At 39.1% G+C, this 14,693-nt stretch overlaps 1 protein-coding gene across 1 annotated transcript; it reads right to left on the bottom strand.

Annotated features, from left to right (window-relative positions):
- Window positions 1-6,178: 6,178 nt before the first annotated feature.
- Window positions 6,179-10,432, bottom strand: LOC311038969 (gamma-crystallin N-B; the record flags this gene model as incomplete). Its single annotated transcript, XM_084048602.1, has 5 exons — window positions 6,179-6,314; window positions 7,024-7,169; window positions 8,000-8,156; window positions 8,815-8,906; window positions 10,412-10,432. 5 exons carry the CDS (start codon window positions 10,430-10,432, stop codon window positions 6,179-6,181), a joined length of 552 nt encoding a protein of 183 aa, XP_083904728.1.
- Between the last annotated feature and the right edge of the window lie 4,261 nt (window positions 10,433-14,693).

Raw genomic sequence — 14,693 nt, 5'->3', positions numbered from 1 at the left:
ATTTTATTTTTTCATTGACCTACCGAAGCCGAACAAAGCTCATGGTCAGCCTTTAATCACTGACAGTTGTGCTTACCCTTTGTCGACTCCTACAATTCATTCTGTCCAGGATTGATGGTTGACGGTTTAACACCAAGAACTCAGTGGATGGACTCCACCAGAGCCAACTCTCCACAATATAATAGTTTTGTGACTAATCTTACACCTTGTTGCCAAAAGAGATACTTTGTCTGTACTGTCTGATTCTTGTTTTTGTAATATCCCCAGGGTTCAATAAAGGGCATTTTCTTCACCATTTAAGCCCTAAATAGCTCTTGGAATGACAAATAGCGATACATACCGTAAATAGCTGAAGCAGTAATTGTTTTTGTCAGGATAGATATTGATATTTCTAAACTTAAAAGTGTGTGTTCTGCAGTTGCATATGGGTATGATGCATGCTCTTGTGTAATATGTTGGTTAAAATAATGTATAGTTTACAATGGCCGTGGTGTCAAACCGTTTTCATTTCATTGCTCAGACAGAAAGATTTCAATACTGCTTGCACTGAAATACACTGAGTTGTAATTCATAATAATATATTGAATTATGATCTGGATTTGATGTAGGTTTCTGTGTAATTACAACTAGTAATGCTTTTATTCCACTTCTGAATTCTCCTGAAAGTAAACTCTTCACTGTATCCCTCAGAGAGAATAATCTACTGAAATAACGCCACTATAGCAACAATACACTGCCTTGTTCTAAACCAGTGGTTCTCAATTTTTTTAAATGTCAAGGACCCCAAATATGGTATGCATTGATTGGGCCAAGGACCCCCATAACTCTGAGAGTGTACAAATGGATTTGGATCCTGACGGGTCCATTTGGTTCCATTTGTACAATCTCAGAGTTACAGATCTGTAAAGGTCCATAAATAGAGCATATCGTTGCTGTCCGGCTGACTCCGGCAGAAACCAGCTAACTCCATTTTGGCGCTTTTGCATTTTTTCCCCATAAATCAGGGCCATTGAACACCCTTTACGTCTGTGTGTTGGTAAAACAAATATTGAACCAATGAAAAGCATTAAAAAGCACTTCTGACAAAACCAGCTAACTCCATTGGATCCTCAAACTGTCTGCTGTTTTGCTGGGACCCCCTGCCCAAGTGTATTAAATCTTAAAATCTGTTTTGTTTTTCCTTCTTAAACAACTGGGGAGAAAAATACAAATAATTTGAAGACATGACTGGAACAATGGCAACATGTCCAATTTTCCCTTGTATTTAATGAACAATAACTATAGTACTAGTTTGACTCCAGGCTCCACCCCCTTTTGACCTCCACCCCCCTTTGAGCTTGGAGGTCCATTCAGCTGTTCTTATCAATGATGAACAAAACCTCATAACTCCACTTTTTTTTTCATTTCCTGAAAAATGAACATTTTGGAGTGGGCTGGTTCCTGCCGGACAGCAGAGATATTTAAAAACAAAGAATACATTGGCAGCCTTGAATAGGAATATTTATTTGAAAATAAATGTACGAAATAATTGTAAATGGAGTGCAAAGTACGAGAAGTATGAAGTATTGAAAAATGGACATAGGCGCAAGTATGCATTACATTCCACCATTGCCAATCGGCAGAGTAAATATCTCAACAGAGTAATTGAGGGAGGGGAAAAAAAAGAAGATAGATCAACATAATTCATTCAAATCTGGATATAAAGATATCAATATCCTGTGAATTATGTCTTCCTCATTAGAAACACAGTGTATTTGTAAGTAGAAGGCCACCACTGCCACTAGTTTATAAATGTACATGTTATGAAAGTTCATAATGTATTTTTGTAAGTTTGAGGTCCCGGGGAGACACCACATTTCTCCGTTGGGTCTTGAGCCGAAAATCTTTGGGACCCCCTGCCCAAGTGTATTAAATCTTAAAATCTGTTTTCTTTTTCCTTCTTAAACAACTGGGGAGAAAAATACAAATATCTTGAAGACATGACTGGAACAATGGCAACATGTCCACTTTTCTGTTGTATTTAATGAACAATAACTAGTACTAGTTTCCCCAGTTGTTTGTGATTTGATAAGCACTGTAGATGGCCCATAGAATGTCCTTCTGTGTTTTATACCAGTGGTTCTCAACCTATTCTGGATCAGGGCCCACTTGAAAATATTGAGAGTGTTTCGGCCCACACAGCTGACTGCATGGGCATGTTTATTTTAATGATCAATCAATAGATTGTGTTCTGTAGTATACTATAAATTCCTATTCTTTGGTGTAACAATGAAACTCATTTCCCTATGCTTTAAAGAAAAAATACCATGCCATTTACATTATACATTCATTATTTTTATTTTAATGTTATATTCTCATTAAAATCTTAGTGTTTTGCCAATTATTTTGGGGCCCACCTGAAGTATCTTCGCGGCCCACCAGTGGGGCCCCGGCCCACAGGTTAAGAATCACTGTTTTATACTGTTTCATATGTGTTTTAATTTTTCTATGACTCCCTCACAAGCCCCTCCATCTTGCATAGTTAGCCTATTTATATGAATTTGTTTGTCGATGAGATTGTTAGTTTTATTGTGCAATTAAATTCAACCTGTGGAAAAAAACCTTTGAAAGTCTTTTTAAAAGCATGTAGCCTACCTTTGAATATTTTTTTTTAAAGCACAAGTACTCCAGAACTTTAACTCAAGTACAAATTTGTAGTAATATTTGGCCAAAAGTGTCTATACTTTGACTCAAGCACTGGGGATCAGTACTTTGTCCACACTGATTACACTTGTGAGTGTATTATTTTACCCTTTGGTAGGTTGTAAACTTTACGTTATATTAATAAACACAACGACGTCTGTCTCAGCATTGTATTTTTATTCTGCCATCTTGTACAACGTGAACTCTCAACTTAACAAAAACTATTAAACTTCATGTGATATTATGTTTAAAAAGGATGACCCTTAAATACTCGACTGTAAAATATGTTGTTTAAATATTTAACACTTTAAAAGCAGTAGAAGGAATTAAACTCAGACATAGGCCTACTTGGTTATCACACCAAACCAACATATTTCAATAAATAACAAACATATATTATGCATTGTATTTAACATTGTGACCATTTCAATGGACTGTATATAAGTGACAACTTTGGAGAAATTAGAATAAACTTCACTGAATACTATATAGAGTCTGGAACTACACCTCCTGAATGTTATATAGAGTCTGGAACTACACCTCCTGAATGTTATATAGAGTCTGGAACTACACCTCCTGAATGTTATATAGAGTCTGGAACTACACCTCCTGAATGTTATATAGATTCTGGAACTACACCTAATGAATGTTATATAGATTCTGGAACTACACCTCCTGAATGTTATATAGATTCTGGAACTACACCTAATGAATGTTATAGAGTCTGGAACTACACCTCCTGAATGTTATATAGAGTTTAGAACTACACCTCCTGAATGTTATATAGTCTGGAACTACACCTCCTGAATGCTATATAAAGTCTGGAACTACACCTCCTGAATGTTATAGAGTCTGGATCTATGCCTCCTGAATGTTATATAGAGTCTGGAACTACACCTACTGAATGTTATATAAAGTCTAGAACTACACCTCCTGAATGTTATATAGAGTCTGGAACTACACCTCCTGAATGTTATATAAAGTCTGGAACTACACCTCCTGAATGTTATATAAAGTCTGGAACTACACCTCCTGAATGTAGAGTCTGGAACGACACCTCCTGAATGTTATATAACTTTATGTGATTGGTTCACTCAATAGATCAGTCAGTTTTAGTTTAACTTTTCACCTGATGCAGAGATGTCAAGTGCCCTCCCACCTCGTTAACTTGGCAGCTGCAAACAACTTGACTTGAGACAGGTGGCAAGCATTGTAAATTCACTTCAATAAATTGTTGCTTTTACACTTCACATGTTGTGCAGATTAGCTACAAAACGTAACTGAGATGTGTTCATTTCATGAGCTTTTGTTAGATTAGTTTGTACAGTCAGGTTAATTGTTTACCCCAATTTCCAATCTATGTGATAATTAAGTCTCCTGGCTGTAGCTACAGAATTATTTCTCCCTTGTCTGCTCCTGCTGATTCTTGCTGAAGCATGGGTGTTACTGCAATAGCTGTTTCTCACCTCAAATGTTTTCAGGTACATATTTTTGTAAATATTGATCTTCACCTGCCTTATCTATTTTATTTGATCATTAGTAGGTCTTTTGAATAATGAAAATGGGAATGATGGCCAATACCCCATAGGCTACATAGAGAAATGTTAATTATTTAAATGTTTACTTGGCAATGAGAACGTATTGCTTATTTTACTGCAAATTGGACTGATGAAAGTCCCTCATGGACTGAAGCTGTCTGATATTTTATAGTTTCCTCTGAAAATAAAGCACACAATGGACTATGTTTTGAATTTTGTCATGCCTTTTGCATGACAAAATCTCTGATGCCCTGGTGGGGGGCATGATAAGTCAGTTTTGGGGTGATGGAATCCATCCACAGTGATGAGGAACACATTTTGAATCCCGGGTGTTGGCTGCCATGTGTGAGCTCCTGGGCATGCACAAGACCTGCACTATACCTCATTGCACTGTAATGCTGCAATGTCACGATTATGGTCAAAATGTCTATGATATTATCTGCCGTGTCAGCAGGGTTACAGCATTCAGTCAGTACGTCTAGTGTCAAAGGATCCAGGACCATTTATTGTAACAAATTGTTATATACAGTACTTGTATTTGGCGTAGAAAGTCTGGCTCTGACAATGTTCTGAAATGAACCAGAGCAGATACTGTATGGGGAGTGCAATAAGGCTTGAAGGATTATTTGCAGATTGTGGAACTGCCCTATATATTTTGTTGTATGACGAATAGCGATCAACATAGACAATCTGTAAGCTCACATTGTCATTTAGGATCGCATTTTTATTCCTTCAAAACCTTTAACACTACTAATACTTAAATACGTTTAACACTATCAATACTTGATACTATTAACATTCTTAGCGAGCCTGTGGGCTCGCTGTTTCTTCAGGAACAGTTCTTTCTAGTTATTTCGCCTGTTTTTTTGGCCCCTAACTAGTCCTTCATACTTTTAGCTAGAAACTCCACTCCAACTCTCTATGACATTTGAAAGGGGAAATGCCATTTAGCTATAGTGTAGCCTAGCAACTGCTTATTAGACCCTAGCAACCACTGTTCTACCCTAGCAACCACCTGTTCTACCCTAGCAACCACCTATTAGACCCTAGCAACCGCCTATTGGACCCTAGCAACCGCCTATACCCTAGCAACCACCGTTTTACCTCAGCAACCACCTGTTTTACCCTAGCAACCGCATATTAGACCAGAAAAACCACCTATCAGACTGTAGCAACCATTGTTTCACCATAAAAAAAACATTTAACACTACTAAACACACTATCAACATATTTAACACTACTAATACTAAATCACCTTTAGCACCTATAAAACCTTTAAACCTTTAAAACCTTTAACATCTTTAACACCTTTAACACTACTAATACTAGCACCTTAAAACTTTTAACATCTTTAACACCTTTAACACTACTAATACTTTAACTCTTTTAAAACCTTTAACACAACTAATACTTTAAAACCTTTAACACTTAACACTATCAATACCTTTAACACTTACAACACTATCAATACCTTTAACACTTACAACACTATCAACACTTAATACTATCAACATTCTTAGCGAACCCTAACTGTTTCTTCAGGAACAGTACGTTCTGGTGATTATTATTAACAGACACACCCGGCCCTCATTATCTGACTCTTATAAAAGAACACACACGGACACAGGAGGTTTTTGATTAAAAACATTATTTTTTCTTTTGTTAGCTTTTGTTTTTTTTATTGTACATTTCCAGAGTGTTCCAAAGAAGTTGCTCTGGGTGGGGACAGGCGTTCAGGGGACAGGGGACGGGGGGCAGGTTTTTTTTTGGCTCAGTTGTTCGGGTAGGGGAGGGGGGGATTCAGAAAGAGTTGACGACCCCTCGGATGGACTGCATGCTGGTGTTAGGGGGCAGAGTCAGGTGTTGGGGGCGGGGGCGGGGTTTAGAAGTAGTTGACGACCCTGCGGATGGACTGCATGCTGGTGTTAGGGGGCGGGGTCAGGGGGCGGGGGCGGGGTTTAGAAGTAGTTGCAGACCCTGCGGATGGACTGGATGTTGGGGTTCTGGGCCTGCCACTCGTTGTGGCTGCAGTAGTTGCCCCTCTCAACGATGTACATACGACCACGGAAGTTAGGCTCCTCATACATCACCCAGCTGGAGAGAGAGAGAGAAAGAGAGAGAGAGAGGTGTTCATTCTGTTTTGATTACAGCTTAGAGCACTGTTTCCCAAACAGTGGGCTGGGACCCATGTGTGGGTCGCGGACACATTTTTATGGGTTGCGAGTAAATATCCCAATTGTTTTTTTCTTGATTTTTTGTTTCCTACATAAAAAATATAACATGTATATTTCAAAAGATTTGAAAAAAAAAGTCTAAACAAAAAAGTCTCAACTTTTCATCAATTAAAAACAATTCTAAAAATCTAATTTCCATTAAAAAAAAAAGATGTTTAAGAAGTAGTGAAAATCGCAGATCTACAAGCTTGCAGATCTGAAAGTAATGTTCCCTTAAAACGTACTAGGCCTGCACTGTTTTTATTTTATTTAGTATCAAAATTAAAATGTATTTCTCATGGTGTTATTATTTATTTTTAAAGATTTCCCTATGGAATTTTCCATAGAAAAAATACCCTGGGGTAGCAGGAGCGACGTCAGGACTTCCATACTCTATTGTCTGACTGCACTGCCAATGTTTATGTTCTTTGTACGTTCTTGTACTTCTGTTTATGTGGACATGAATAAAGTGTGTGTGTGTGTGTGTGTGTGTGTGTGTGTGTGTGTGTGTGTGTGTGTGTGTGTGTGTGTGTGTGTGTGTGTGTGTGTGTGTGTGTGTGTGTGTGTGTGTGTGTGTGTGTGGTTCTTACGCTCCGTCTCCATAGACTCTAACAGAGTTGATGCAGTTCTTAGAGAATCCACGGCTCTGCAGGAAGGGACAGTCATCACAGATGTCCACACACTGACCACTGAAGTTACAGGCCTCGAACAGCTCGATGCGATAGTGCTCTCCGTGCTGATGGACACATAGAAAACATAGAAAACATAACATTAACGACAAACGTCACAAACGTAACATGCGGACCTGCGAGGCGCACCGTTGCTCCGATCCACACCAAACTTGGTTTAAACAGCCATAACTCCAGTTCCCAGCGTGCTAAACGCCCCAAACTTGGTAGGTCCTCTTAGACGGCCATTAGGGACAGGCTGTCATTACTTAAACTCCGCCCCCTCTGTGTTCCTATTGGCTGGGCTTTAAACAGCAATAACTCCAGTTCCCAGCATACTAAACACCCCAAACCTGGTAGGTGGACTAGAGCCACCCATCCAGCTGGGGTATGGGACCATGACCGCGGCTACAGATCCTATAGCCGGCGGGCATCGCAACCGTGACAACAGAGCCCATAGCTCGTGGTAACAATGCAGTTCTAAAACGGATAGTCCCAATCCTTGATTCTGATTGGCTGGTTTACGTTTGGTAGACGTGATACAACACATTATAATCTTCTCCTTAGATCAGCTTATATCAATCACAGGTGTGTTATTTGTTTCTACAGTGATCCAATGTATCTGTAGCTGAATGAGGCACCGACCACGGAGGACGCAAGTGACTGAGAGGCTTCGGGCGGGGCTTAAAATAAGCACTTTATATCAGTCCATCCGCACCATGTGGATGGACTGATATAAAAGATCTCGCTATGCGGATGGGCTTACAGGAGCCATGTGGTTGTTGTGGGAGTTATTATTATTATTATTATTATTATTATTAGTAGTAGTAGTAGTAGTAGTAATAGTAGTAGTAGTAGTTGTATTGTTATTATTGTATGTAATAACAGATCTCCTCACCATGCGGATGGGCTTACAGGAGCCCATGTGGTCGTTGTGGGAGTTCCAGCGCTGGAACTCTGGGTATTCTCCGTGTTCCAGGATGTACTGCTGACCCTTAAAGTCTGGATGATCGTAGCAGATCCATGCTCCACTCTCGACTCTGATAGAGTTCACCCTGTAAACATACATATATACATACATATATATAAACATATAGGTCTACACATGTATATATGTAAATTTATAAAACGTTTAGTACCAATCCTTGATTCTGATTGGCTGGATTCCGTTCAGTAGACGTGATAAAACACATTATAATTCCTCTTGTCCTTAGATCAGCTTATATCAAGGATTATTCCTAACCCGTTTACACAGGAAGTTCACGGACGTAGTCACTAAATCTGGTATCAAAAAATATGAATTCTATCGAATATCTTAGTTACAAGCTGACAGTTCAAGGTAGGATGTGAAGTGATTTACTTTTAGGTGAGTCGACAGCCTCTGTACGTGTTGGGTTTGAGAACGCCACTTCCTCATTACAGTGTGGGCTGGGTTAAGGGGACGTTGTAAAATGATGTCAACGGGGGGTCCTGTCACGTCAAATGTTGATGTTTGGTCACATGTTGTCATTATAGTACTGTCACTATAGTACTGTGTGTGTGTGCGTGTGCGTGTGCGCGTGCGCGTGCGCGTGCGTGTGTGAGTGTGAGTGTGAGTGTGAGTGTGTGTGTGTGTGTGTGTGTGTGTGTGTGTGTGTGTGTGTGTGTGTGTGTGTGTGTGTGTCTGCGCGCGTGTGTATGTATGTGTGTGTGGGGGGGGGGGGGGTGCGTCACCTGTTCATGAAGCCACGGTCCTGGAAGTTATCACAGTCACCTCTGACCTCCAGGCACCTTCCTGTGAAGCACTTTCCTTCATAGAAGGTAATCTGTAAAAGAAAGAAAGCAAGAAAGAAGGTTGTGAGTGTCATGTCTCAGTTGGTCTGTATTTTAGGTAGCATTGTCAACTGTTCCTCGAAATACAAAATTGTCCCTTATTTGAACACTAAAATACGTGTCCCTTTCCTTATTGAACTGATAAGGGACACACTTTGTTCCTTATGTTTGGGGAATCAATCAATGACACACATCTTACAAGTGCAAACACCTCATATACATAATACTATAATACAGGTTGTTAACCACTTAACCCTCTGGCCTTAGAAAACTGGACACTGGAGTTGTCTCTGTACACCAAATTTCTAGGCCAAAAATAGCTGATCTACAAGCTGTGTAGACTTTGGCTAATGTTTCCCCCAGAATATGTCTCCTGGGGTTCAAGTGGTTATTATAATATACAAAAACTGTACATAATACAGTGAGATTTTTTATCTTTCTCTGGGCGTCCCTTATTTTTTCTTAATTAGGGACGCCCGACCAGGTGTCCCTGATTTGAATTTCAGCTGTTTGACAGACAACCCTACTATTAGGTCCTGACAACACTGGCATGGATATTTGTGCTAAATACGGTTGGGCCTCTCATCCACACACGGACAGCGTTTTTTGGTCAATAAAAGTGAGATTTTAGTGAACGGATAAAAAAAAGGGAATATTTTCACAAATATGTTTCAGTGGAGTCCTCTTTTAAAACAGAGCGCTGGTTTAAACAATGATGTCACCACTGTAATTCACACAGTTTCATCGTTGGTTTAACAACTATAATAATAATAGCGTTAATAAATACCAGGTTGTTTATGTTTGTTTTGCGCTGTTAGGAGTTATCTTTAATAAAAAAAAATACCCTTTTTTTCTAACCAATTTTAGACGTTATGCCAATTGATTCCTCCCCACACACTTTTGTGTGACCATCTGTCAATATGTTAGGAAGCGATAATTCAAAAGCAGTGAAAATAGATGATCTACAAGTTCGCCTATTTTCACTATTTGTCAGATTGTATTCATTTATTTATTTTAAATGTAAGGAATCTTTTGGATCATCATTATTTATTTTTGTGGAAAATTTGTGAAATAAAATAAATAACATTTTTAAAAAGTTGCATTTCTGTTTTCTTTTTACTTTTGAAAAAAAAAATACTTTTTTTTATGAAACAACCCATAAAATGGGTGCATGTCCCAAACAATGCATTCTGACCCAGCACTCATAGTGTCTCCAGCCAGACTGTTAACTCGAATGTTAAGCGGATGCCACGCCCCCTTCCCCGCTTCCCCGTTTTGTCTTTTACGGTCGCGTAAATTTGTCCAACTGTAAATCAACTTGGTCGAAGCGTATAGAGCTGGCTGCTTAGCAGTCAAGAAAATTTAAAAATATGTTTTTCGAAGATATTTTGAAATCGTATTTGCGTGAACGGAAATGACAGATGACAGCTTCGTGGTGTAGTTCCTAGTTGACTAGACTCTATGTAGCATTCGGAGATTGTGGAACACTCTCACTCACCTTTCCGGAGTACTGAGACATTGTTTCTGGATGTGGTCCAAATCCTTCCCCACGAAACCAACAACTTCCTCTAACTTTAACAGTGTAACCGCAAAAAAGTTGGACCTCCCAATTTATACTGGGCGGGGGGAGAGGGGGGGCAGGGGCGCGGCCCACCATGGGGCGGAGCCTCCGAGACCTAACAAAAGGCAGGGGGCTTTAAACGGTCTGCTGTGTGAGCACTTTCCCTTCAAACCCCTCTCCTCGACCCAACTACTGCTGATGCTGCAGTGTGTGTGTGTGTGTGTGTGTGTGTGTGTGTGAGAGAGAGAGAGAGTGGGGGGGGGGGGGAGGGGGGGGGGGTGACAGAGAGAGAGAAAAAGAGAGAAAGAGCGAGAGGGGAGGGAGTGTGGCAGAGAGACATTGAAAAATATAATGATAGTGTGTGTTTGTGTGCGTGCGTGTGTCAAACTAGGTGACAATAGAATGTGCTTGGCCTGGGCTTTGCAGGGTCAGATATTGCACACGCCAAGCGCTTCTCTACCTGTGTGTGTGTGTGTGTGTGTGTGTGTGTGTGTGTGTGTGTGTGTGTGTGTGTGTGTGTGTGTGTGTGTGTGTGTGTGTGTGTGTGTGCGCGCGCGTGTGTGTGTGCGTGTGTGTGTGTGTGTGTGTGTGTGTGTGTGTGTGTGTGTGTGTGTGTGTGTCAGATTTAATAACAGCGTGGACAGTAGGTCTTAATGATCAGGTTTAATAACAGTGTGGACAATCAGTCCTAAATATCAGATGTAATAACAGTGTGGACAATCAGTCCTAATTAAAGATCACATTTAATAACAGTGTGGACAGTCAGTCCTAAATATCAGATTTAATAACTGTGTGGACAGTCAGTCATGACGATCAGATTTTAAAACAGCGTGGACAGTCAGTCAATAACTCAAGCACTGTACTTAAATACAATTTTGAGGTATTTTTTTTTAACTTTATTCAGTATTTACAATTTTCAATACTGTTACATCAACCCTCTACATCTCAGAGGAAAATATTGTACTTTTACTCCACTGCAATTATATGAAAACTTTTGTAACTAGTTACTTTGTAGATTTTGATTATTACAAAACACACAAACCACTTCAGCCGTATACTGCATATATTTCGTCCATATGAAAATAGCCGATCTACAAGAAGTGAGCTTGTACTGTAGATCAGCTATTTTGTTTTTATAGATACGATTTTTTATACATTTTAAACTTGTGAAATGCGACATCCTGCACAATGAGTGCTTTTACTTTTGGTTCTTTAAGTAGGCAATATTTTGATGCCGATACTTTTGTACTTTTACTCAAGCCAATGGCTTCTAAATCCTAACCTAAGTTTTCAGAAAATGTTCTATTTTTTTATTCAAACAATAAAAAAAAATCTTGTTGCTATACATATCAACATCTAAAATGACACAGATGCTTTCCCGGTTTTAAAGGTATAGGCTTTCCCAGTCTTTATGGGTTAAGTAAAACATGTGAGTACAGTAGGTCTACTTCTTCCATCACTGGTTTGGACTTGGTTTTGGTTGAGCAGTCGAAAGAAATGTCACACACTTCTTTACACCTTTAAACCTGTGATGTGACAATTAAAGTTCATTCTGATTCTGAGGTCAAGGGTGAAAAGGGGAGAGCAGAGGGACAAGGGCAGGTCATTCCAGGGTTACTAGAGGGCCAGAGGGTCAGCTAGAGGTCTGGGTTCAGAATCAAGAATGAACAGACAGTATGCCCAGCGCAGGTGATCTTCACGCTGTGGATTTATTTTATTTATTTGGGCCACCGGTACACACCACCCTTCATCCATTCATGTTTATGCATTCACTCATCAATCCCTCCATAAACGTTCAGATTATGACTGCCTTGCCACACTTTAGAAACAAGCCCAAAAAACCACAACCCATGCACTACCAATATTTACAAGAGACTTTACAGAAAAACAAGCCCAAAGTCACATATAATAAGCAGACAAATAGCTGAAATAACAGATCTACAAGCTCACTCACAACGTGAGCATGTAGATCTGTTATTTAAATTGTTTTTAAACAAAAATAAAAGACAAAACAGGCTCATATAGTGTATCTGTCTGTCTGAGAGTCTGTATCTCTCTGTGTCTCTCTCTCTCTCTCTCTCTCTCTCTGTCTGTCTGTCTGTCTGTCTGTCTGTCTGTCTGTCTCTCTCTCTCTCTCTCTCTCTCTCTCTCTCTCTCTCTCTGTGTGTGTGTGTGTGTGTGTGTGTGTGTGTGTGTGTGTGTGTGTGTGTGTGTGTGTGTGTGTGTGTGTCTACCATCATGTTTATCCTTCTGTTGCTAATAGTGTAATGTCCCTCTGCAGGTTGAAACTAGTTATGACAACCTGCCTGACTGGCTTAATAACTTCATTTAAGTTAATTAATGAAAAGTAACAAAATGGGGACAAACAGGGACAATTATATTTTAGTTATACACTTAGACATGATTAAAAACCTTTGGCAAAAAAACCCTAATAATAACATAATTTGCACATTGTAGTTTGTACAGAAAGGAATGATTTTATTGATGATTACATTTCACTGAACATTTTGAGTTGTTTCCTGTCCAGCTGAGATGGCCACTCAGCTAACTAGTCCACCGGTGGAGACAGCATGTTTGGTGATAATCTGGCAAGTGCAATATGTGTAATAAATGAGTGCAATAGAGACTAGGTCAAATGTGTGAAATGCTAAGTAATGATTGAAAGCTTAACATGTACCAAGTTGGGCTCTTCTGTTTGTCAGTGTAATTGGGCTGGACCAAGTCAGAAGGGCAGAGGGGGGGTTGTAATGTGTATTTGGACTGGCTAGGAATATTGTGTAATGTTGTAGTATGAGAATCATTATTGGTGTAGTTCATGGAGTTTTAAGATATTCTATGAGTGTTAATGTTACAGTATATGTATTTCTGTATTTGTATATTTATGTATTTGTTGATCTACCCCTTAACATGGTTAAGTCCAAGTCCAGACTAATTACTCCAGCTGAGTATAAAAGGCTGCCAGAAACAAGGCTTTTCAGGTTGTGGTGGGATGAGACACCATGTCAACTGTGTTGAAGCTCCTGTTTTGTCTTTTGTACTGTTTCCAGCTGCAAAAGGGCTCATTCTCACACTTAAACAAACAAAAAAAAAGAACCTAAAACGAATCCTATACTATACATATAATATACATACATATAATACTATTTTAAAAACTAATCAAAACTAAACTGAAATTGAAAACAAAAAGATTACCTATAATTAAAAGTTCTAAACAATAATAATTTAAAAATAAAACCTCCATAGCTTGTGCATTTATAAACATTTATTTCACATTCATATATTAATAGGAAAATTATACACAAAACATTCATATTGTACACATGGTTCATTTCAACTGAGTACAGTGACAGCAGACAGGAATAGGTAGTAAACCAGACACTAATCTCGTGTAGCCAGACAACTATTCCACTATTGAATGCTATATAGCAGGGGTCTTCAATATTTTTCAGGTCAAGGACTCCTTAGCTGAGAGAGAGCAGGGACCCCCACTACATGTTGTATAAAATTGTGTTGAAGATTCAACTTTTTCATAGATTTCATAGATTTGTTTCATAGACTTGTTTGACAACACTATCATTGTGTAGCGTTGTGTTGGATTCATGTTCATGTGTATTTTCACACAGTTAAAAAGATCAAGTAGAAAACTTGTACTTGATCTGCTCTTTTTTTCCCCCAATACCAAAACTTTGCCAAAAATAGCAAATCTACAAGCTCACAAGCAAAAAATAGCAAATCTACAAGATTTTCAAGCTCACAGCTTTTTATATTTTCAGCTAACAAAAAGTTCCCATCACACAAAGATTTGACGGCCTCCTTGTATTAACTCTGAGGACCCCTAGGGGTCCTGGACTCCCTGTTGAAGACCCATGCTATATAGAGTCTGGAACTACACCTCATGAAAGCCAAGAACGTTTGTCATTTCCGTTCTGGAGCAACGAAAGCTCTGAAAATGATCCAGGAATAAAGCGCATGTGACTATATAAATCAAATGACAGTAATCAAAGCCTATAGCTTGCTGCTTATCAGAAATGAAAATTCGAAATGACAAACAGATGACAGCTTCCATTCTCAGCTTAAGGGAGGTGTAGTTCCAGACTCTAATGTATATAACATTCATCAGGTGTAGCTCCAGACTCTATATAACATTCAGTAGTTCCAGACTCTATATACTAGCATTCAGGAGGTGTAGTTCCAGACTCTGTATAGCATTCAAGAGGTG

This window comes from Gymnoscopelus microlampas (genome assembly GCF_963454915.1).
Source record: "Gymnoscopelus microlampas genome assembly, chromosome: 22".
NCBI classification, from domain to species: Eukaryota; Metazoa; Chordata; class Actinopteri; order Myctophiformes; family Myctophidae; genus Gymnoscopelus; species Gymnoscopelus microlampas.
Note: the sequence above shows the minus strand (reverse complement) of the source record. Positions and strands in the feature narration are given on the sequence as shown.